Source organism: Rhopalosiphum padi, chromosome 4, assembly GCF_020882245.1.
Source record: "Rhopalosiphum padi isolate XX-2018 chromosome 4, ASM2088224v1, whole genome shotgun sequence".
Lineage (NCBI taxonomy): Eukaryota > Metazoa > Arthropoda > Insecta > Hemiptera > Aphididae > Rhopalosiphum > Rhopalosiphum padi.
Genome location: NC_083600.1, coordinates 27533392 through 27559644, shown reverse-complemented (window position 1 = coordinate 27559644; position 26253 = coordinate 27533392). Strand labels below are relative to the sequence as shown.

Here is a 26253-nt window from a genome sequence, read left to right as displayed (position 1 = left end):
AACAATTGTAGACACTTTTTACTTTCAATCTGCAAATAATCTTTTCTTTCAATACTCTAAATTCATGTTTGTATTACAACCGACATATTGCCTATAACAATAATCCCAATATTGAGGATATTGGCTCATCTATTGATGCCGGATTCTGTACATAGAGTATGTAGTATCATAGATATAATTCTATTATGTTTATGACACGATTTAAGATCTGTGGTTTATGACTTGTATGGATGTGGTCTATGTAAACTATATGTCTATATATTTGAAGTTCGTATTAGCATTGAACATTGGCGACGAGCATAGACATATAAAGAAATTATAATATATAATATTTATAATAATATCATTATGTCCAATTATATCATGATTATGTCTATGACGCACGATTACTATCTTAAATCGTGCTATGACGAAGAGTCTCTCGTTGAAATGTGTTATCTACTTTATTCTGTGTAACTACGCATGCGAGAGTATATACTCGTTGAATATTTATTTGAGTTATCACTCATGACTTACCATGCAGTTATTAGAATAAATATGCGACGAGTATATACAGTATACACGCTTGCGATGGTAACACGCTCAACTCGTCGCTTAATGCTTATATCAAAGTATTATTCTATGCTTACATTATGTGCTTCAAAATATCGGGACGTGTGATATGGCTCCATTCATAGCATATGATCTAAATTGGCCACGCTGGCTAGAGTTGCTACAAATACCTCGATAATCATTTGCTTCGATTTAATGTCTACTACTATGATTCGAAACTTTGAAAGTTTGAATGACGATTACAACTACTCCGATATACTATTATTCCGAAATTCTATATAAATTATTTATTATTATTATACTCGTTATAAATTGTTACGATGTGTAACTTACTTCGAGTATAATATGCTATTGCCCGTGGTCATATATTTACAACAAACTTGCTGTACTATTGCTTTTTGCCTTTTCTCCGAAAAGTAATTATTTTTTGTTTACTTGAAAAAAATATTTATAATAATCAGTATAATGTCTATTCTTGATATCGTTTTGTTTTTATTTTGTTAATTTTTATTAGCAAAAACTCGTAATCAAAACATGTCAAAAACTTACTCATAATCTTATGTTCATGACTTACGTGTTAGTGTGTTACGTTTTAAACGTTATCTCAGAAAATTAGAGAAAAGCGATTATTAGTTTTACCTATTAACTATTAAGATTAAAGTTCATTCTTCAGTCTTCACATACCCATACAGGTTAAATTTTACAAACATTGAAAGAATCATGAAAAAATAAGCTGAAATTGATTATCAATTTTATAGCTACACTGCTACAGTGTATAGGCAATAGGCATATTAAAAAAATTAATAAATCTGTTAAATTGTTTTACTCTAATAATGAAAAATAATAATCAAATGTTATTTCAGTTTTTAAATAATTGCATTTAACAAAAATTAAACTATTATTTATAAAAAAAGTTTATAGTTAACTGTCTTATACTCTTATCTTACAAATTGTATAGATTATATTATTATTTTTAAATAATATATAGGTATTTATAATATAATATAATATAATATAATATATTATTATATGTATATTAATTTCATTGTTTTTCTTTTTAAACTGAATAATTTTAAATTACTATAATGACGTTCAATTTCTTTAATGTTCGCAAAATTTGTACTAAGACTGTTTTGTATAAAAATGTTCAGTTAACTAAAGATAGATTTCCTAACATAAAAAGAGGATCTTATGCTATGGTAAACCCTACAGATGTTGACTATTTCAAAAACATTGTAGGCGTTAATAATTTTATTACTGGCGAAGAAGTAAAATCTTATAATGAAGATTGGTTAAAATCTATTTCTGGTAAATATTTAAAATGCCAATGATTATTGTTTTAATAATGTTTAAATTGTATGCATAGGTTTCAGTAAGTATGTGCTTAAACCAAAAACAACTGAACAGGTATCATCAATTTTGAAATATTGTTATGAGCGTGGTATAGCAGTTTGTATTCAAGGTGGTAATACTGGTCTCGTTGGAGGTAGTGTTCCAGTTTTTGATGAAGTAATTTTGTCTACTTCTGCGATGAATAAAATTATTAGCTTTAATAAATTATCAGGTAAATATAAATGTCTAATAAAATTATACTTATTAAATAACATGTTAAGAAACCAAATTTACTTGTTGCATACTTAATTGATGTGGGTTAAAATTTCAATTACATTATTTAGACTTTAGAGTGACCTACTTCCTACATATTACAATTTAGTTAGATTTATAAATTGAGTTTATTTAGGTGTTTTGGTATGTCAGGCTGGATGTGTTCTAGAAAATTTGATGAATTATGTTCAAAACGAAGGATTTATAATGCCATTTGATTTGGGTGCAAAAGGCACCTGTCAGATTGGAGGTAATTTAGCAACTAATGCTGGAGGTTTAAGATTAATTAAATACGGAAGTCTACAAGGAAGTGTGTTGGGATTACAAGCGGTAGTTTTGTTAATGGTTATTCCATATTATTATGAATTTAATATAATTGCATTGTTAATTTATACCTTTTAGGTATTGGCTGATGGACAAGTTTTAGATTGTCTTAATACATTGAAAAAAGATAATACGGGATATCATTTGAAACATTTGTTTATTGGTTCTGAAGGAACATTGGGAGTTATTACAAAAATTGCTATTCAATGTCCAAATACTCCAAAATTTGTTAATGTATCGTTTATTGGTAAGTTAAAAATTCTATAGTTGTTTTTTAAATGTATTATGTTCAGACAATTATTTTATATTTTCTTCTTTAAAGTGAAAACTTTAATATTTCAGACATTATATAAAAAAAATATAATTTTGTAATTTTAATAGAATTGTGTCTATGTGACAAAATTATAATGGAAATTACTTTTGGTTATTAATTTCAATAATATAACACATTCCATATTTTTTACTTGTTCCTAATATTGTGAATTTAAAAAAATAATAAAACTATATATTTATATAATATGGATATTTGGTAGGTATATAAGTAAATATATTATGTTTATAATTTTATCTTTTCACAATTCAGTTTTCAGTAATTTAAACTATACATCTACTTGAATCATAAATTACAAAAAATATTAATTAAATAAAATAGTAAAATACGTTTCTAATTAAATTTTCTCAGATACTCAGTTTCAGTTTATATTGATTTGTATTATTAGGTTTTTCACCTTACTACATATACATATATTGAAATAATACTTAATAATTAAGAATTATTTTATGTTATTTGTTTATAAATTACAAATACAAGTGCTTTTTCACACATACGTCAATCATATATGCTTATCGAGTATTATATGTATAATTGTATGAAATAAATCTAATTATAATGATTTTATATTTTTATATACCTAATACTTAAAATTTAAATGTTTAATATAAATATTATAATTCATATTTTAAATTACTCTGACACCCATTATCACACTTCATATCTTTAAAAAAAATTATTATTTTTAAATTAAATTTTTTTCACTTATTTAAGTAGATTTTTTTTTATCTATAGTATTTTTACTTGTGTTGTTAGAATATTGATTGTTAAAAGAAATTACTAATTAGAGAAACTGTATTTTTTTTATTTATTTTTTTGTAACATAGTTTTTTCTGATTGAAAAGTAAAATAATTTCATTACAATTTTATTTAGCTACCAAGTAAAGTAACTTTATGACTTATTGTATCCTTAAGTAATAATAATAATAATAATAATTATAGATCAATATTTCTTAAAATTAAAAAAACATTGAATTTAAAACTGTCAAAACTTGATGAAAAAAAATCTAACAAGGAGAACATTTTAGTAGCTATGTTTAAGCACCAAAGAAAAATAAATCAGCAACAGATTTTTTCAAAAAATATGGAATAAGTAATATTTTAATTCTAAAAAAATATAAAGAAACATAAATACATAATTATGCCAATAAATATGGACAATCAATATTCCCGTATCATATACAAATATTACATACGGCTTTATTTTTCATTATTTTATTTAAATTTCTACTTAAATAAATTTAAATACTTCTTTCAGTATTAACACTATGACATTATGATAGTTTTGAATTATTTTTTTTTATTTCTTATAAAATTTTAGATGCTGTCCAATTTAATTTAAATAATTTAATAATTTATTTGATTTTGTTACCTTAAATGGACACATATTAAATTAATTGTACCCTAATAATAAACCTAATTGTGTTTATTATTATTTATTTACAGGTTTAGAATCATTTGATAAAGTATTGAGTTTCTTCTCATTAGTACGAAAAGAATTTTCTGCTAGTCTTTCGTCATTTGAACTAATGGATTCTGTAGCTATAAAAAGTGTACAAAAAAATATTGGTATTAAATGTCCAATAAATGACGATCTGAAATTTTATGTTCTTGTTGAATTATCAGCTGATAATAATTACATTAATCATTCAATTCAAGAATTTTTAGAAAAAGCTCTCATTGAAGAAGTAATTTTAGATGCTACTGTAGCAGACCAACCATCGCTAATCCAAGTAATGAAGATTTATAGATAAAATATAATAATAAATAAATAGAGGTCAAAGTAAATTATTTTATTTAGAAAATTGAAAATGTTTAGAATTTATGGAAAATCAGAGAAAATATTCCTGAAAGTTTACTAAGATATGGATATGTTTATAAGTATGATATAACTTTACCTCATGAGTTCTTTTATGATATTGTGCCTGATATAAGAAAACGATTAGAAAAACTAGATGTCAAAGCTGTTTGTGGATATGGTCATCTAGGTAATAAACATAATTTATTGTTTTATTAATGTTATATTTTGATTTAATGATGTAATATTGTATCCTTTTTGTATGTATAGGTGATGGCAATTTACATTTAAATGTAGCTACTATTGAACATAATGATGAAATAGCTTCAGCCATTGAACCTTATGTATATGAATGGACTAGTAAATATAAAGGAAGTATAAGTGCTGAACATGGAATTGGATTTTTAAAGAGTAAATATTTAAAATATTCAAAATCCAATTTAGAAGTAGATTTAATGAAAAAAATAAAAAATAATATTGATCCAAAGAAAATATTAAACCCATACAAGATTTTTCCTCAAGATAATATTAATTGAGTTTTAAATTTTATATATATTTTTTTTTTAGAGGTATTAGAGTAGACAATTTTATTATTTTTTTAGACCTGTTATTTTTATTTATAGGTTACTTATTATGTTATCAACCATTTAATTCATTATTATAAATATAATATAAATATATTTTTTAACAGATTGTTCGTTTTTTTTTTTTTTGTAGCACAAAATAATAAATTTACTATTTTAGTCACAGATATAGATAATATAATTATTATCTGTGATTTCAGTATAGTCATAGAATTGAGAATTTAACAATTTCGATTAACGAGATAATAATATCTTAGTCCATGATTGAAATTGATAAAATTGGTACTATCTGGGGGTTTATTTTATTCCATGACACTCTTGATAGAGACGCATCGTGTGTTGTTATTCCTCAGCTTGACGGTGTGTAGACTACCTAAATCTTAATTCATACTTCATAGTGAATAATATTGTTATACAGATTAGTGATTACTGATTAGTGATTAGTGAATAATGAATATTAATTATTAAGTAAAACACTAAAGCATTGTGCCGCCGTCCATGTGTAGTGTGTTTAGTGATTTTTGATGTGGTTTTGTTTTTAGATTTACGTAAAATATTTATTTCTTGTCGGACTTGGAAGTAGTTACTATGGTAATGACGTATTTTAACTCTTAGAATAAATAATATTTTGTATTAAGTCGTGTACAAACATGTCCATTTCTGTGGATACATCTTTCTTAGTACCTCCACCTCCAATTAACTTTTCAATTCCGCCGCCTTCAACCAATACATCCATTCCGACAAACTACAGGTTTCAAGGTCCTATACCTTTACATATACGTGGTCCAAGTTTGGGTGGGCCACCAAGGCATCAACTAAACAAAAGTGCGCCACCAGTAGATGTGGATTTTGATGGCAAACGCTTAAGAAAATCAGGTCTCCGTAAAACTGTGGACTACAATGCATCACTTATTCGGATGCTTCAAAATCGTGTTTGGCAACGAGATTTCAGAGATAGGCCATTTTTACAACCAGATATATTATATACACCTCAACTTTTACCTCCACAGTGTTATGTGGATAACTCTGTAAACTCAGTTACTACTGCTTTTGTCAAAACTGTTACTAATAAAGTACGGTGTCCTGTGTTTTGTTTAGCATGGACTCCTGAGGGTAGACGATTAATAACTGGTGCGTCCAGTGGAGAATTTACACTATGGAATGGATTGACGTTTAATTTTGAAACTATTTTGCAAGCACATGATTCACCGGTTCGTTCAATGGTATGGTCTCATAATGGTAATTGGATGACTACTGGTGACCATACTGGTTTTATTAAATATTGGCAATCAAATATGAATAACGTCAAAATGTTTCAAGCACATAATGAAGCTGTCAGAGGTATTAGTTTTAGCCAATCAGACGATAAATTTGCAACTTGTTCAGATGATGGAACTATACGCATTTGGGACTTTTTTACTAACAGAGAAGAAAAAATACTTAGAGGCCACGGGGCAGATGTAAAATGCATTGATTGGCATCCACATAAAGGTCTTTTAATTTCTGGTAGTAAAGATAATCAACAGCCAATTAAACTGTGGGACCCAAAAACTGGACAATCATTAGCCACTCTACATGCTCATAAAAGTACAGTTATGGATGTAAAATGGAATGCCAATGGTAATTGGGTTGTGTCTGCTTCCAGAGATCACTTGTTAAAATTATTTGATATTAGAAATCTTTCCCATGAAGTTCAAACATTCAGAGGTCACAAAAAAGAAGCTAGTACTATTGCGTGGCATCCATATCATGAAAACTTATTTTGTAGTGGTGGTTCTGATGGTGCTATATTATTTTGGAATGTGGGAGTTGATAAATTTGTTGGATCTGTTGATCAAGCTCATGATAGTATTGTTTGGTCATTAGCTTGGCATCCATTGGGTGAGGTTCTATGTTCTGGTTCAAATGATTACACATGTAAATTTTGGACCCGAAATAGACCTGGAGATAAAATGACTGGAAAATATCACTCAGTAAACACAGTTTCTAACATGTTAAAAACAGATAATATGTGTGCTGATGCTCAATCAACTATTCCTGGAATGGGTCTAGAAGACATCGATGAAGAAGATACCAATAAACCAGTGATTGATAATAATACCATACCACTTTTAGATATTTCTTCTAGTGAAGAAACAGCTAAAGTTCGACAAATTAAAAAAATTCCTTATTCTAAACCTATTCCTAAAAATTTCCAAAAGTTTTGGAATGAATATAAGACTAATGATGAAATAATTGAAGATGATGCCGAAGAAAATCTTGGCCCAGATAGTGATGTAGTCAATAATGTTGTTGAAAGTTTAATGGATTTGATACCAGGCTCTAGACCAGCAAGTGAATTAAAGCCAGAATCTCTTCTTGTTTATGGACAAATGATAAAAGTAGATCAAAATTCACCATTAGCAAATGCAATTAGGGAAGGTAGAGATTCATTAATGCGTCTTCTTCATTCTGGTGCAATTCCAGAAGTACGGCAGCATCTTTCTTTTGAAAGCAACAAAGATCCAATTTATTCATATGCTGCCAAACACCTTCAAAAAGATCAAGACTTGCGTAGAAACCAATTTACTAATAATGTAAATGTCAACTTTCCTATCAATCAAGATGTTGATCTTCGAGTCAATAATAATTTTAATCCAAATTATGGTTCTACTAATTTCCAAACAGCTCCTAATGATAATTTTAATAGACCAGTTATAAATCAACCATCTAATGCAAGTGGATACAATCAACAACCAAGATCTTATTACAATAAATCACATCCTTACAATAACAATACACAAAATAATAGACCATCTCGACAGTATGGAAACAATCAAAACGGCATGCGAAATGGTCCACCACCTAATTTAATGGACTCCACCTTTTCAAGGCCATCCACTTACAGATCAAATTCACAAAGACCGCCTCAAAATTATAACAATATGTGAATTTTTCTGAGTGGATACCGAGTTGAGATATAAAACTATTACATGGTAATATTTCTATTTATAAAATATTGTAAAATACTTGTTCATGTTTTGCATATAAAATATAAAATAATTTCCTTATTATAGGTGTACATATACCTATAGTTATTTTATGTAAACATTTTTTTTTTTAGAATATTAACCAAACAATGTTGAATGTAACATTTTTTTTCAGATTTGTTGTTTATAAATTATTATTGTTTTATTGTATAAACACCTACAATGCATTTACTTATGAAAAGTTAAAAAAAGAAAAAGAGAAAAATAATAATTATATACTAAAATTTCATACTTTAATCCTGTTCCCGTTTTCTAAAAAAAAAAAAAAAACAAATGTATTGCTGCATGTAATTGTTTTTAATACAATGAATTTTTCAATTGTTGTTTCCAGTCTGAATCTAATTTTATTTTTCAGATGGAGCCCTCTTGGAATTAATCCCCCCCCTCCCCACATAATATCATGTATTTGCAAATATATCCGTGTCATGGAGTAAGAGACTGTTGATTACATAAAATCATTATTTATTTTAAATAAACTGTAAAAAAAATATATATACTTGGGTTTAACCATGATGACTTCATGTTTTGACCAAGACAGCACTATTATTTTTTATAATAAAATAAAAGTTAATTAATATGAAAAAAAGTTGTTTCTAACTGCTATTATTTTAGGTAAATATTTCAATGGGTTTGTTCAATAGGTAATTATTTTTAAACTTTAAAAAAAGAAACATAAATATAGAATTTATTTTAGAATTGTTAATAATTAATTAATGATTATTCAGTCGTCAGTGGTTGTAGTGGCATAATTGGGGTGTTGCAAGTTTAACTTCAAAACATTTATAAGTGTTGTAAAAGTATAAAACACTAAAAATATTCAAGTTCATTAGTTTTTAAATATCCATATAATATAATTATCCATTGTAACAGTAAACAATTTGGAACTCCAAGTACATACATATGATGGTGTGAATTTCAACTTTCCGCATTAAGGTATAACTATTTATTATTACATTTATATAAGCATAATAAATTTATAATTGATTTACCCTACTATCAAGTACCAGCCTATTGTAATACCTCCCTATGCTCCCTACATGTAGATATTTTACTTAATTTATAAACCATGTGTAAAAAGTATAAAAATATCGAACATATAAAAACTACAGTAACGATACTCCGATTCAAACCATAAATCGTAATAGTCGAAGATTACTAAAATTTATTACTCACTGTCGTGATATTTTTATAATTAGTAGTCGCCTTTCTACACAACCATAATGATAATATTATAGACTAATATAAGGTTTATTACGTCCGAATTTTAATACATTAAAATGTTCAAAAAAATCATTTATTGTAAAACTTTAAGTAGGTACAAAAGGGTGATTGGTATTTGAAAAATAAAGCTTTGTCACTATAGGACACTCCTTAATGGTTTTAAAATATCTGTAGATATCTTAAATATTGTCTTACTTATATTTAAATATCCCAAAAATTATATTCTGAATAAGTACATTATTGAAGAAAAAAGGGGTGAGCGTATTTAGAGAATACACAAATACACTATATGACTATATAACCATATTATAGTGGCTCTCAAACTGTACTCCACGAAGCTAGGGCTCTAATAGAATTATCTAGAAGCTCTGAAGACACATTTACACTAAATTCAGTATTTTTAGTTGAATTGCAATGAATAATGATTTATAATTTATTTAGATTAAAAATTAACATTTCTGGTATTTTAGTGATACGTTCGAAAAGTCAACTCTACTTATCCCCAATGTTCGAGGTATTAGATATGAGTTCTCTTCGCCGCTGTTCGGTAACTAGGAGTTGTTAATCTGAGTTAATTCTCGCGACCCAAGAAATATAGATAGGTTCATTTAACGATTTATTATTTTTTTAGTAACGTGAGGCCACCGTTAATCATGATTAAACAAGTTCGAAACCACTAAATAAATATATATTTATTTCAACTTACGTCTTTTATAACTCCTAACTCAAAAGTCAAAATTTAATAACATCTTTATGACTTTATAACAACCATAAAACAGAAAATATAGATTCATAAAGTATAGGTACCTGGCATGAATAGATACTATTTTAAAATAAATGTCGTTGCTTATATTACAATTCGGTGTTATAAAAAATAAATATAGATATAATAATAAAATAAAAAAAACATAAATAAATAAAAAATATATTATTAGATATAATAATGTAATATATGAAAAGTTTTAAATTCTCACGAAAAATATTTTTAAATTATAAAAAAATAATATATATTATGTATATTATATATACTCTAATTTATCGTTTAAACAAGTAATTTCGTCCAAATTGGATCTTAAAATCATTATTATAATTTATAATTATCGTCTTTATACATTTTTATATTTTTATGGTTTCAGTATGAATAATTTATGAGGAATTTCGTAATAAATTTTCAAGACTACCTATTAGATATAAAACGAGAGGTGTTTATAAATTTCTTACTTCAAAGTAGTTATCATTTTTTTTGCAATTTTGACGAATTTTGTCAAAATTCTAAGTTAAAATACACGTATAAAAAAAATGTAGGTACTTAAGTATTTTTAATATTTTTATACATATGTATACAAGAATAACTTTAGTAGGATCTTGTATTAATAGAATGCTACCCATAATATGTGTAATGTGTTGCTCCGTCTTACAATTTACAAATGTAACTACTAACTAATGTAATAAGACGAATGTAAACATAACAAATACTGAATACTGTTTTGCACGAAAAAGAACTGAAAAGGCTACAGCTAGTCACTATAGAAACGACATTTTCACCGTATAAAATAAGTAAAACTGTCTGTGAAATATCGTTTTAAGTTTTTCGATATCGGAACTATAAAAAAGTTCAACAATAAGAACTTTTTTTCATATAAGTAATATCGAAATAATAAAAACCATATTTCACGGATAATTTTTTTAAGAGGCCGTTATGGTACCTAGCGAAAAATCGAGCGTATAAACATGCTTTCGTACTTCCCATTTTCCTCAGCTCTCGATAGTTGTAGAAACATGATTTATACACCAAATTAAACCTGATACGTTCTTCTAGACGACCTCGTGCCATTTTTCAAACCGGAAATATTTACATTTGAAATTTTTAAAATTTTTAAAAAAATCATATACTTAAAATCGAAAAAAAGATATCAAAAAAATGGCACGAGGTCGTCTAGAGGAACTTCTCAGGTTTATTTTGGTGTATAAATCATGTGTCTACGAATATCGAGAGCTGAGGAAAATGGGAAGTACGAAAGCATGTTTTTGTAAGAAAAATCATAATTTTACGGTCGTCATGTGCTGCTCTGCTAAGTATAGCGGCAGCGTTCGAGAACAATGTATTATATGTATAGTATATTATTCTTAACTATTGTATATAAATTTTGAGTTTTAAATATCATTACAGCCTTAGTGGTTTTATTCCACACAAACCAGCTCTTGCTGTTTTACACGTGGAAAGCGGAGACAAGTGACGACAAAAATAAATATGATAGTGTTTTCTTAAATTTTCAAAAATGTTGACCAAATAAATAATTTTTATCGACATAAATGGAAAACAATTAAAAATTTCTCATACATATAAATAACTCAGTAAAAAAAATTAAAATCAATCATAATATGTAATGAAATTGATAATATAAACATTTGTTTTGGTTGAAATTTTAAGTAGGTAGATATTTTTTAAGTATTATTATTTTTTGAAACCCAATAAAATGTCAAAAAATGTTTAAGGAGGAATAATTTAAACTTGAAATGCTTATAAAAAATGATTAAGCTTTTAAGTAATTATTTTATTTTTATAAATAGCTTAAAAAATTAACAAAGAATCTAGTATTTAATTTTTATATCTTAGGTATAAAAAAACAATTTTTTTTTGAATTTTTAATTACAGAATAATTTACAAATTTTCGCTATTTTTATGATTTTTGTCAAAATTCTAAAATTAAATGCATATAAAAAATATTGTAATAATACTGATAATAGATATTCGATATTTTTTAATTGAGAAATTAACAACTTATGAGGATGAGCTTTGTATTAAATTGTCAAGAATTTAAGCAAATAATTTTTAATCGACATTTATAAAAAAAAAATTGAATATTTCTTATACTTCTATAATAAATACTTAGCTTAAAATAATCAAAATACTTTGATAATTTTATCATAAATAGAAAATAATAATGGGAACATGTATAAACTATTTACTTAAGACTTAGTTTTTTGGGAGCGTTTTATAGTCATACAGAGTTTAAAAGTGAGGTAATATTAAAAATGATGTGCCATTGATGTCTCCAAAGTCCTATCTGCTAAAACAAACTAAAATAATGTATTCTAATCAATTTTAGTTTAGATTCATTCCATTTTAAATTGTAACTACCTACATGTTAGATTAAAAATATACTTTTAAAATTTTATTTAAGTACCCTATAAACATATTTATTATGTGTTTAGAATATAACTAATGTAATATTACAGAGATAAAAGTTAATGAAAATTCATTTTTATAAAATAATAATGATGATTATGATATTAATGTTTCCTATCTATTCAACAGGTAATATAATAAATTAGTCGATAATTATTAAGTTCACGTCTAAAAAAATATTATTTAAAAAAACATCAAATGCAGTGAAGTATTGGTAGTAGGTTATAAAAATCAATACCTATGTACACTTTTTCATGTGGGTAAGTGACAATAGTAATTAGTAAAAACCTTATCATCTATATATATTACATAAATCAATCATAAAAAATATATATTTTGGTTCATTTCAAAAAGATATAGTTATATTTTCTTTAAATCATTCTAATTATTAATTAGGTATACACATTAAATATAAGTGTAATTTGTATTATATTTTACGAATTGAGATATATTTAAAATTTAAATTGTGGTTTGTATTTTAAAAAGCGATTTTTGGATATTTATTATTTTCATTTATTAGGTACCTAACCATCCTAACTTTAGGTATGATACATTTGTTAGGTATCTATTAAAATCGTTTGATGGAAATTCGTTATTTAAATATGCGTAAGCATCCAATTTCGTTAAAATTTAAACTTTAGATGCTCATAAAAAATATTTGTTGAATTACGCAATCACATTTTTTGAATAAATTTCTAATTATAAAATGATTTTCAAAGTTTTGCAACTGACGAATTTTACAAAGTTCTAACCAAAAGTTTAAACGCTTTTAAAATATATTGTGACTGACTGTATTTTCAATACCTATTTTTAATTAATAAGTACCTATATATAACTTAAAGTATATTTTGTTATGTAGGTAGTATTAGTTGACACATAATAAACATATTAAAATACCTAGTATAATCACTCATTATTTCATCAATATGATTTAAACTGTCAACTTTTGATTTTCAAATGTCAACCTACATTTAAAATTAATATTACTCTGTATAGACTATAGACTATAGAGTATAGAATCATTAGAATCTATACTATAGATTATAATTTATAGCACGGTGTAAGATATACAATTTTAGATACCTCATAAATTGTGGATTATAGATACTATATATTTAAGTGTAGAAATCTTTAAATAGTATGTTTTATTCCGTGTTATTATTACGGTTCACGTTTGTAGACTAGGTATTGTGGAAGTACGTTATTCTGTGGTGTTTTTTATAATACCTTGTTCATATTTCATAACTTCTAAATTTTTAATATTACAACTATATAATAACTATATAATCTTCAGTGAACAGGGATTGTACATTTTTTTAACGTGACTTGCCAAAAATTGCATGCTTTTTTTGTATTTTTGTTTCTTGTGTGCTATTTTTCAGGCAGCCGTGCCATTTATTTGCTGTATTCCTGCAATCAGTGGCGTATATAGGGGGAGGGTTAGGGGTTCAGACCACCCCTGAAATGTATTGTTGGTACGGGCATTGATTTTGATTATATAATAATTATATAAATTATTAATTATCAATTAAGGAATTAATTGAAATTTAAGAATGGACATTTTTTTAACCCCCCCCCCCTGAAATTAATTCTTATAAACGTCACTGCCTGCCATGAGTACCTATATTAATATATTATATAGGCTATATATCTTCTTATACAAAATAATAATAATATAAAGTTATTATGTCTATATGATGTATTGATGTATAGCTTAGATCATAGAGTAATACTAGTAAAAATTGTATTAAACTATAAAGTATAGACACAGTAGCTACAGATACGGCCACGTACACAATGATGATCTCTTATGTTCATGAATTCATGATGCATATTAGCATATTGTTACCTATACTTATATTATTATCAATGAGGATTTTATGAATTTTTAGATCCACTGGTTATTTCTTATTTTATTCCAAGCTATTTTATTTAATAATTTACGATTAAAGATACATAATAATATAATATATAAGGTATATCGTATATTACGGTATACTTATGTAGTTCTTTAATATATAAAAATAATTAATGATTTATCTTCTATCTTCTATGCATGAAAAAATAATAAAATATTAAATAATATTTTATAATAATTTATGAACTATGGAGCTATGGTATAAGCACAGGTGTATACTAATATAATATATACTAAGGGTGTATTAACCGTGGTGGGTTTGGAACATAAACATAATATTATGTCTATGGTTTGGAACGTCAAAGATAAGGTAAATGCATAGATAAGAATATGATTACACATTATACGAGAATTGGATAAACAACAAATCATTTCAATTTTCACTTTTTCAGTGTAAAAGACAACGGCTATTGTAGAGTTATAAAAGTTTTTTTTTAACAATTCAACATTTTTAATCTAGTCTAAATTCATCACAAGGTTTAATATTAATTTTAGATGTTTATCCTGTAATTTGTGTTCGTTGTTGAGTTTAATAAATGTCGATCGGGCACCTATCTATAATTGTAGCTCCACGTTCTGAGACTGAGTTTTTGTAACTATTAATAAAATTAGTAATAATGGAAACCGATGACAATCAAAGTATTCCATTTACCATATTAAACAAATATCATGATCGTATTGTTCAGGATATTCAAGGAGACGTTATCATGATTTTATTTAAAAAACAAGTGTTGACAGAAAATGAATATCGCAATATTAAATCTGAGGTAAGAAGGTTTTTTTAGTTAGTTAATGCTGTTGTTTTATAAATTAATCATGCTAATTATGCAATTGTGTCATATAATGACTCCTTTTAAAAATTTTTGAATTAATTATTTAAAACTGCATTAAACTTAGCCTAAATCATACATTTATCTCTGAATAGTAGGATTTTCTGATGTGGTAAATCTACTATTACAAGTAGTATGTTTTTTATTTCATGTATTTCTGAGTTTATCGTGGACAGTTTTTGGACTTCACTATGATCAATTTTTCCAAAGCCTTTGATTCTGTAGACCACAACTTGGTTTTTAAAAAACTTAGATGTTTGGAATCTACTCCTATCTAAGCTCTATCTATTTCATGAATCAATCATAGTTAAGCTAAACAATACCCATTCGAATCTAGTTTTATCTGGAGTTCCTCTTATTTTTTTCTGTTCAAGTCCATTTAAAGAACATACAAATCTAATGCAAAATATTTCCATTGTTAAAGATCTTGAGTTGTAAGTACTATTTTCTCTCTTTCTTTCCTTTGATCATCATATTTGCTTTGTTATAAAAATATTGTTTTAAGTCCTGGGATTCATAAAACATAACATCAAAGTCTTAAATCAGCCCATTGTTTTCATATTTTTTACTTTTTACTTGTCAGGTCTGTTCTCAAATATGATGTTGTTTAGCACCCTTTATTTTTGAAAGACCAATTTAACATGTTCTAAATAGATTCTATGCTTATGCTTTTTTTATTCTCAATAATCCAGCTCTAAAGTCAACTATCAAAACTACTCACTTATCCATGAAATTCTCCATATACAAACTTAGAGCCGACTAACTGTTTATTAATTCCCTTATAAATGGGTCTCTAGGTACTCCAAATCATTTCAAAAGAATCTCCTTGAAATCCCTTTTATTCTACCTGCAACAAGATTTTTTCTCTATCTCTACTCTCTAGTCATTTCATATTGTACTGCTATAACCACTTATTTCACCGCATGCTTAGTACATATACTGATATATGTTCTGATTCCTATAATTTTAAATTTGTATGATATTCATAAGTTCAAAACTATACTGTTAATTTAGATTATGTATTGTGTTTTTACCTCTTTGCAATTACTGATGAGTGATGACGTATGTACTGTAATCAATAAAATAATATTTTGTTTGTTGGTTATAGAGAAACCGTGAAAAAGAAGCATGTCGTTTGCTTGAATTATTGCCATCCAAAGGTCGAAATGGTATAAATCAGTTCATAAACTATCTGTCAATACATTATTCGTGGATAGCTGGTCTCTTACAACATTCCATAACAAATAAATATAATTACATGTTTTCAAAAGAAATACAGGAGATTTTAACTGCAGGTGAAGTACCGCAATTATCTTCAAGACATATATCACGAGTTGAACATGTATGTATAGTGTATAAACTAGATATTTAGTTGATGATATTTTTGATGTATGATTTATTATATTAGGTAAAAACATTAAAAAAACTATTAAGAGAGTTAGAAGCAAATAATTTTATTATTGTTAATGGTATGACTGGCTGTGGAAAATCTAGTCTAGTTGTTGAAGTGTTAAATGATCCTTTCATAACAATGCAATATTTTCAGGTAAATATATTACAAATATTATTGATGTTTTAGCTTATTAGTAAATTGTAAATTTTAATTTCTAGTTATAATGTAGTTTCATAAAAAAATCTATTATATTTACAAGAAAATTTATTTATAACCCATCCAGTTCATCTTGGCTATCTGTAACCATTTCAATTACCATCTTGTAATGTAAAGTAATACTAACTGTATTGGGAATTTGATGTCAGCAGATGGCTAAGATGAACTGGATAGGTTATAACTTATAATACATGTTTATAACATGATTAAAGTTCTTTTTTTTATAAAAATAAAAATAAATATATAAATATGTAATTTTTCATGAAATAAATTATGCTATACCTTTTTTATTGATTATTTTATTAAGTAATAGAATTTGTTCTGCATTCATCCAATACCAAAGCATATAATTTTTATAAGTAATATATGATTTGTATAAATATTTAATAAAATATCTTGTAAGTAAGAATAACAATTATTATTTTACATTAATTAATTGTATTTGTTTCATTTATAGGGATTTGTGCAATGGATAAATGTTGGACGAGAAAATTCATCACATGCTGAATGTATTCAAACTGAAATATTAAATAGATTAAATAACCAAGAACAACTTATTACACCTCCTCTAATTATAGATTATGAGGCTACGAGAAAAAAAATTCGACGTTTGTAAGTAAATTACATTATGCAATAAATTATATGTTTAAAATCAGTCATACTGGTACTTGTTTCATTAAAACTAAAGTTAACTTTTCTGGTTTTGCATAAAATGTATGGTGTAATAATTCTTTATTATTTTTGAAAAAAATTTTATTATTAACTAATTTAAATATGTTAATGTTGTAGCTTTATTTAATTGTTTAATTACAAATTATGCATATTAATTTGCTTCTTTTTCTATTTAAATAGATGGAAAGAAAAACAATTGACTGGTTTATTGATTTTGGATGATGTATGTAGTAATGAAATAGTAAAATTCCTGGATATCGGGTGTAAAATATTAATAACAACAAATGATATCAGTATTATGGATGGTATAATAGATACTCGAGTAAAATATTTAAAAGTAAATGAAGGGTTTGAAGAAAAGGAGACTTTAAATTTATTTTCAAAATGTTTAAATGTTGATTTAAAGTCTTTACCATCACATGCGTCAAAACTTCATAGTATATGTAAAGGTATTATAATTTTTATTAATATATTATGATTTGAAAATGTAATATATTTATTTATTTATTTAGGATTTCCATTAACTATTTCACTTATTGCTTCACAACTTGAAATGCACAGAGAAGAAGCCATTAATAATACCGATCGATGGGAATTTTATTTGAATAAGTTATCAGATAAAACTAGTAAACCTTTTAAGTAAATATTATTTTAAATATTTTTATTAGATTTTGTATAGCATACTTTTAATCAGTTTTAGTAAATTGGGGATATAACTCAATTTTCATTTATATTTAAAAATACATTTCTCTTCCCTGTTCTACAAGTAAACAATTTGTTGGGCTATAAAGTAAACTAGTTGTTAATAATTGGCAGCATATAAGGTATACAATAAAAAATTGTATGTTTAATTAAAACAGCTTCTGTACTTTAATATTATTCCAAAATAGAATAATATAAGTTCAGAATTTATGATAGTTTTGTTATTTTGGAGTAATAGATTTTTAAATTTGTTTCCATTATTTAAAAAGAAGTAATACAATATTTATCACTTTAAAAAAAAAAAATAGTATAATTTTATTTAGGAATTAAATATTATATTTTTAATTAACTTTAAATAATTAATTGTTAATTTAATAAGTCAAACCCATAAACATATGTATTTTTTTATAGATATAACTCTCATAGTCAAAATCAGTTGAAGAGTCTTGAGAAAACAATAGAAATGTGTATAAAGAGTTTACCAAGTGATCTTCAAAAGAATTATAGAGATTTTTCTTTATTTGTAGATGATTTGAATATTAAACCAGAAGTAATACAGAATTTAATAAGATTGCATCTATAAGAATATTTTTTATTTAAATATTTTATTAATATTTACATTTTAGGTTTTATCCATATTGTGGAATATAAAAAAAACTGAAGTTACAGATATTATGTCAGAATTAATGCGAAAAAGTTTAGTAGTTAGGGCTTGGAATCAACCTTTAAATAGTTATGTTTATTCAATACATGATTTACTTTTAAGTAATTTAAAAAGAATGATGAATCATCAAGAATATAAGGTATAAACTCAACATTCAGGGAAGTAATTTAATTTTTCTATAACTTATTGTGTTGTTTATATTTAGGAATTGCATAAAAAATGTATTGATCACTATAGAAATTATTGCAAAGGGAATTTTGCCAATCTTCCAAAAAATGATAATTATATATTTTTATATTTTGGTTATCATCTTAAAAATGCTGATATGCTAGAAGAATTTCCTAAGTGGTTTTTAAATTTAAGGTTTATTGAATCAAAAATATGTGCAACTGGTCCTGCTGATTTATTAGCAGATTTGAAAAAATACAAAGTATATATTGTTGTAAAGGTAATATTTTAAATATAAATATAATAAAAATAATTTAATGAATAAAATAATATTTATTTATATTTTAATTCTAATGTTCGAAAAAATATTTTTAGAGTATTCATGAAGAATATATTAAAGAAATTGAAAATTTTGTTAAACGCTATGGACCTAACTTATATCGAACTAAGTGTGATATTGTTCAGCTAGGTCTTCAAGAACCAGAAACATCTTTTATATACAATGAATCATATAAACTTGCAAAAGCTAGTGGGAAATTATATTTTTTCTACGAGTGAGTTAAAATTTTATTATGTGCTAAGCAAAATTTATATAAATAACAACTATTTTTAGTATTCGACCTTCTCAAAATTTTCATCCAGAACCTCATATATCTATTGTCAGAGATAAAATCGAGACAGTTATTTTTGGAAATCGACATGATGAGGTTTTAATTGCTACCAATAGTGGAAGTATAAAAGTAAATAAATATTTTAATACTATGTAATCATGGTTTGTAAGAAAATTAAGAACAATAAAATTAATTCCACCTTAATTATAATGTTACAGTTATGGAATATTATCTCTGATAGATGTTTATATACTTATAATGGTCATACCAAAAGAGTTACTCATTTGGCTAAAAATAAATTGAAAAATCTCTTTTTGTCAACATCTGATGATTCAACAATACGTATTTGGAATATGAACAGTTTCCCTGAATCTGAAAGTATACATTCTTTTTATTTATTTATAATAGTACTGTTTTCTTTAATTGAATATCTTTTTAAGATTCTCAAACACGTACACCATCACCCGAAACTAGGCAAGAACATTGGCAGAATGTTTTTCGTCAAGATTTTAAAAGACCTATTGAAAATACAAATGCTGACTGTATTTATGTGTTGGAACATGATTCACCTGTTATTTTTGCACAATTTTCTCCAAATGATAGACTAGTTGTTTCTTCCTCGACAGATAAAACTTTAAAGGTAATTTTTGTGAAAATAGTATTTTAATATTTTTGAAAATATTATCTTTATTAATACGTTAACTGTAGTTAGTATCACTCGAGGTATAAATTTTATATTTTAAGTTACGAATATTTATTATATTTATTATATTTTTGGAAAATAGATTTGGAAATTGAATGACGACAATTATAAAATTCAAAAGTCAATTATGCAAAATAATATCATCAATAGATGTTATTTTGTGGAAAATAAAACATGTGATAGTGATAAAATACTATTTTCAACATTTGGTTCAATTGTATCTAGTGGCATTTATGGATGTGAATTTCCTTTTGACCATTGTACTGGATTATTGTACTTTAAAGAAAAATTGTTATCATTTTTCCATCTTCCTAGTTCAGAAGGTTAATATTATTTATTGTTTAAAGTATACAATATACATACATAAAAAAAGGAAACACATTTTTTATATTTATTATTTTTTTTAGGACAAGATAAAATGCTAGTTATGACACCAACTTTATTGCAAAGTTACGACTTTAATTGGGAAAATGATAAGAAAACTACACCACCATTAGTCTACCCAAAACCAATAGGCTACCGGCAATACAAATTAATTTCTATTTCTGAGGAGAATACAAATAATTTTTCTCGGTATATAGCATTCAGTTTAAGTAACAGTACAATCAAAATTTGTGATTTATCCAATGGGTACAATTTTTTGGATTTGTATAATTCTAATGAGTAAGTATCAGTATTAGGTTTATTTAATATTGAGCTTATTTAAATTTTTTCATTACAGAGGTATATCAAATTTGGACTGGTTTTGGTCTAAAACAGATCAGAGTTTTTGGTTACTTAGTGCTGCTAACAAATCTATTAGATTGTGGTGTTTAAAAGATATTAAACAATATGCTTGTGCTCATAGAACAATTTCTACAAATCAATCCAACAGTAATATTGAAAATATGTGCAAAAATGAAATGTTATCTATTCAAAATTATAAATTATTTTCTGAAGAACAAAATTTATATTGTTACAAACTTCAACGAAATTTTGATGCTGTATGGCTGGATAATGATTCTGTATTAGTTGCAGCTGTTACTAAATGTGGGACATTAAAGGTAATTTATTGATTATATTCTAATTCTGAAATAAAATTAAATAATGTTCCTAAGGATTTTACACTATTTTGGTATTGGTTAATAAAATAAGAATGTTTTAGATGTTTTTTTATTACATGACATATTTATTTTATAAATCTATAACATTTGTTTAATTGTTTGATAAAAATGTCTATTATAGAGTGCATTAAATTTGTTTTGTAATATAATAATAATATTAAAACTCAAAATTGTATTATTTTTGGGCTATTGGGCATTTGATTAATAATATCTATAGACCGTGATTAGTATGATTATTATATCATAAAGAAAATTGTTTATATAATTATGTATTTATTTATTGAATCATATTAGAAAAAAAATAATCGGTGTATGTTTAATACACATGTATTTTTACTGAATATAAGTATTGTTTATAAAGTTTGATCCATTTTTAAATATTTTGTTTTTAATGAGTTTTTATTCCTTTAATCTTAATTAAAAACAGTTATTGCTATTATGAATTTTCATCGATTTTATGACAATTAAACATATTACTGTTAATTTATTGACCCAATGGATAAGGTCTGCAAATTTTTAGAAATTATAAACTTCCATCATCAAATCTGAGAGTAAAATATATTAGCATTATTTTGCATTTTTATTACACCTATATTTTAAGACTTGTTCTGATTATAAACTTATTATTCTTTTCAATAATAAGGGTTGGGTTGTGATAATACTTTTTTTTATTTTAAACTATGCCCACAAAGAAATATGTTATTTTAAAATTAGCTACCAATACTCAATACTTTGAAAATGTTTACTACAATTTTATTTTATTAAATTAATCACTTTAATTTTGGCTATACTGGTATCAGGTACCTAAAAATAATGCTATAAAATGATTCATTTAAGGAGAAGTATCGAGGATATTATGAAATAATTTCTTAGTGCTTTTGAAATCTTATAACTTCAATTACTCTGTGTCTCCGTGTAAAGCATTTTATAACGATAACTGTACTGCTTAAACCAGGTCTAAAAAAAGGGGGGCAAAGGAGGTGATCTATTTTATATGCAACCCTGTGTGAGACTACATATTTAAAATTTAAACTAATTGATTTAAAAAGATTTATTTCTAAAAGTTATAAAATATAAATATGCACATAAGTTATTGTTTAAAATATTATCTTTTATAATATTTGAAAAATCCTGTTTAAAATTATGTATAAAACAAACTTTTTTTTATTGTCCGATTGTAGTATAATATTATGCCATAATAATACTTTCAATTTTGGCTTTAGAACATAATTTATTAGTTTAAATACAATATGAAATTTATTTTTACCTTGTACATAATATATATTTTTATTAATTTTATGTGTGTAGATACTCTTTGAAGGCTTGGATCAATGGTCAATGATTAATGAAAGTGTTTTAGCTTTGACAATAGTACATCCACATCAATTTTTTGATCAAACAATGATAATTGTTGCATGTAAAAATTTATCCGTGTATTGTATGAAATTTCAAAAAGCAGAATATTTATTTAAAACTTCACAAATGGTAGATCAAATTTTTGCTTGTTTTGACCATGGTGATTTGACCATAGCATTTTTGTTAAAACAATGTATAAAAGTAAATGAAAAAAAAATTGATCAAGCGATAGAGGTAAAAAATTTTTATAAAGATTTATATGGTTAGTTTTTATAATTGTTTTTTTTTTAGATTTGGTCAAATAAAAAGAAGTATGAAGTGTTTGTTCACGATTTTATTAATTGTTTTTTATTTCATGATAAAGTTATTTTGCTGTACAACGTTCATGGAATTTATGTAATTATAATAATATTAATCTATTTTATTTCATTTTTTTTTAATGTTTTGTATTAGTTTGTATGAATATGATAATTTTAAACTCAGTTATGATTTTAAACACTTATTCTAGAACTATCTTATTTTTTAAAACTATTTACATTTTATTTCTTTTAAACAGATATTAAATCTATGTGATGAATCTAAAATAAAATTGGAAATTAATTGTATTAAAATAAATGGAAGCTTGATGCTTGATTCATCAAACTTAGCTGTGGTTGACAATGGCAATTATTTAAAAATATATCAATTAACCTCTGATTTTTGTTTAAATCTAATTGACCAGTATCCATTACCATTCTTAGAATATGAGGTCACACCCATTAGTATATCTAACAACAAGAAGTTAATTGCTATTGGTGGACAAAAACATATTGTTGTAAGTATAATCATTTAACATGTTTTATAATAAATATAATTTAATATTAAATCTTTTTTTTAAGTTAATTGACAACACATTAAAAACTAGAAAATGTTATAAAATTGGTTCAAATGTGAATAATATACAATCAATGGTTTGGTCTTCAGATAATACACGGATAGCTATAAAAGAAGACAATCAAATTATTACACTTGATGTTGAGTCTGGTAAAATATTAGCAAGTGTGAGATTAACAGTTGATAAGTTTTTTGTCAATTCTGTATTAAATAAATATATTGCAGTAAATACCACTGGGCAGTTAGTAAAGTTGAACTTATATAGTGGTAGTTAAAACAATAATTTGACTTTCAGTATTTAAGTATTATTAGACATTTAAATACTTAATAAATTTAAACACTTAAATACATTGATATCTTTCTCAAAAAGTGTACAATTTATGTATGTAAATTAATTTAATACTAAAAAATTGTCTGGTTACTCAATGAATGTATCAAAAATTAATAATAAACACATAACAGAGCCATCACATGAAATGTGTGTGTATATATTGTTTTACTTAGTCTCAAAATGGTGCTATAAATGTGTACAATTGGATAATACGCTAATACATAATTTTAAAATATAATTATTATGTAATTTTCCATTAAATGTAATGATTTGATTTTCGACAGTTTTCCTATTACTTTGATAGAGTAGTTTTAAAAATATTCTTGTATATTTTTTTCAAATAGTTTTTATTTTCTTATAAACATATTAAATTATTTTTGAAATAATAATTATGGCATCTTAAAAGATTTTTTAATTTTGAATATAACTTGCCCAAGAAACGATTTAGAGACAATAAAATATTATTTGCGATTTTTTAATTGACTGATCCAAAAATATAATTTTTAATTTTGTCAAAACTATAAAATAATTTAAATATATTGTAATCTAAAATTTTTACCAGTATTACCTTATTTTATTGTTAACATCACACTTGCTAGTTGCTATGTACTTATTTAGGCATTTAAAACTTTAAAAGTACAAAATAATAGTACAATTGAAATAGTTTGTTAATGCAAACTTTAAATATACTTATAATAGATATTTTTTTATCTAAACATTATATAGTTAATTTTTATACATAATTATGTTTGTAATCAATGATCTTTTTTAAATGTATTTATATTTTTGCGAACAAATTATGATTGTTTAAAAACAATTTTAAAGTACAAATTTAAAGTACATTTAGAAAATGTGATATTTATGTTAATATTCTCTACTGCTATTGACTATTATATCGAAAAACTATATTTTAATCCTGGCTAAAACTTATTGTTGAATAATATTTTTGATACTTTTTGTTATTTTATTATTTATATTTTGCAGCATTGTAAAATGTCTTACAAGGATTTACTAATTTAAAATTACTGGATAATTTAGTTTTCTATTTATCTCATATCATTTAAAATCATTGAATGTTTGTTGGATATAATTATAAGCATATAACTTATAAGATGATAGATGATAGTGTTTACTGACTAATGTTTAATCTTGTTCAATACAATGTTATAAGTATACAATTTTTTGTACTTTTGTATTTGATTAAATATTTCTATATTTTTATTTTTACTGTTAGTATGAATTATATTTGAAAAACATTAATTTATTTGTAATATTTCATATTTGTAATATATATTTATATTTGCTCAAATTGTTTTGATACCTTATTTGATTACTTATAATAATTACAATAGCTTTAACATATTTATAACATAAAACTGTGTATTTCATATCTCTGTTTAGTATTTTATTGATGATTATTAGAATGAAATGTGAATATTAACACGTCTTAGGGCAGCATGGCATTTCATAATTAATCTTTACACATGAGTAAAAATGTATCAGTAGTGTTACTAAGAGGGATCAGAGGGTGCGTTCACTCAGGAGACCAGAAACAATACAATGTTTTATTTAATTTATAATTTATAATAAAATATTAAACTATTAATTTATTTTTAATAGTTCAAAATTATTATACAATTTTGAACTAATAAAACATGCAACAATATTTTTAATAAATGTACAAAATAACTTTAGTAAGATGAATGTACCCTCCCCTTAAGACAGACCCCACATAATATCTGAATGAAGGTGGAGGCTGTTGAAAATTTATCTTCCGGGCCTATATTTTGAAATTATGCCAGTGAGACACAGTATACATTATACTGACCACTGGAAAATCAAATAGTTTGAAGGACATATACAATATCATACATAATATAATAATTTTATATTATGTTATGTGAATATGGGAGTAATACAAAGTAGTTTTTCATTACCAAAATATTTTTTTTCAATTTTTGAAAAAAGGTTCTAACATACTTTTGCAGTATGTATAAATATTAAAAATGTAGTTTTTCTTTTTTTCATAACTGTTTTTTTCATTTTTTTTTTTCTAAATTATATACCATATTCCCATTA

The 26253-nt window shown here is 24.9% G+C and overlaps 3 protein-coding genes across 4 annotated transcripts; all 3 read left to right on the top strand.

The window, feature by feature from the left end:
- The first annotated feature begins 556 nt into the window (after nucleotides 1-556).
- Nucleotides 557-5302, top strand: LOC132930382 (D-2-hydroxyglutarate dehydrogenase, mitochondrial-like). 2 transcript variants are annotated; one of them, XM_060996229.1, is made up of 8 exons: nucleotides 557-968; nucleotides 1704-1860; nucleotides 1919-2116; nucleotides 2294-2487; nucleotides 2560-2728; nucleotides 4259-4545; nucleotides 4632-4800; nucleotides 4881-5302. In XM_060996229.1, the coding sequence occupies exons 2-8, from the start codon at nucleotides 1749-1751 to the stop codon at nucleotides 5144-5146; spliced, it is 1395 nt and encodes a 464-aa protein (XP_060852212.1). In that variant the 5' UTR covers nucleotides 557-968; nucleotides 1704-1748; the 3' UTR covers nucleotides 5147-5302. The 2 variants fall into 2 exon arrangements, with proteins under 2 accessions (XP_060852212.1, XP_060852211.1); XM_060996228.1 differs by lacking the exon at nucleotides 557-968 and having other exon boundaries at nucleotides 1526-1860.
- A 224-nt stretch (nucleotides 5303-5526) lies between these two features.
- On the top strand, nucleotides 5527-8730 carry LOC132929552 (pre-mRNA 3' end processing protein WDR33). Its single transcript, XM_060994978.1, has 2 exons — nucleotides 5527-8169; nucleotides 8579-8730. Exon 1 carries the CDS (start codon nucleotides 5845-5847, stop codon nucleotides 8122-8124), a length of 2280 nt encoding a protein of 759 aa, XP_060850961.1. The 5' UTR covers nucleotides 5527-5844; the 3' UTR covers nucleotides 8125-8169; nucleotides 8579-8730.
- A 6165-nt stretch (nucleotides 8731-14895) lies between these two features.
- On the top strand, nucleotides 14896-25483 carry LOC132929822 (apoptotic protease-activating factor 1-like). The gene is made up of 20 exons (XM_060995410.1): nucleotides 14896-15319; nucleotides 16491-16724; nucleotides 16791-16928; nucleotides 17449-17603; nucleotides 17844-18112; nucleotides 18176-18302; nucleotides 18777-18915; nucleotides 18992-19168; nucleotides 19235-19477; nucleotides 19573-19751; nucleotides 19811-19937; nucleotides 20027-20186; nucleotides 20249-20448; nucleotides 20594-20834; nucleotides 20919-21174; nucleotides 21233-21554; nucleotides 22923-23204; nucleotides 23262-23366; nucleotides 23527-23784; nucleotides 23849-25483. The coding sequence occupies exons 1-20, from the start codon at nucleotides 15170-15172 to the stop codon at nucleotides 24116-24118; spliced, it is 4032 nt and encodes a 1343-aa protein (XP_060851393.1). The 5' UTR covers nucleotides 14896-15169; the 3' UTR covers nucleotides 24119-25483.
- The last annotated feature ends 770 nt before the right edge of the window (nucleotides 25484-26253 follow it).

Excerpts from the sequence above, each read along its gene's own strand:
- LOC132929552 (XM_060994978.1), top strand. The coding sequence starts at position 5,845 with ATGTCCATTTCTGTGGATACATCTTTCTTAGTACCTCCACCTCCAATT.
- LOC132930382 (XM_060996228.1), top strand. The coding sequence starts at position 1,638 with ATGACGTTCAATTTCTTTAATGTTCGCAAAATTTGTACTAAGACTGTT. Across the intron at positions 1,861-1,918 it reads TTGGTTAAAATCTATTTCTG|GTTTCAGTAAGTATGTGCTT; the intron begins GTAAATATTTAA and ends TTGTATGCATAG. Across the intron at positions 4,546-4,631 it reads ACCAACCATCGCTAATCCAA|AATTTATGGAAAATCAGAGA; the intron begins GTAATGAAGATT and ends GAAAATGTTTAG.
- LOC132929822 (XM_060995410.1), top strand. The coding sequence starts at position 15,170 with ATGGAAACCGATGACAATCAAAGTATTCCATTTACCATATTAAACAAA. Across the intron at positions 19,938-20,026 it reads CCAATAGTGGAAGTATAAAA|TTATGGAATATTATCTCTGA; the intron begins GTAAATAAATAT and ends ATAATGTTACAG. Across the intron at positions 21,175-21,232 it reads GATTTGTATAATTCTAATGA|AGGTATATCAAATTTGGACT; the intron begins GTAAGTATCAGT and ends TTTTCATTACAG.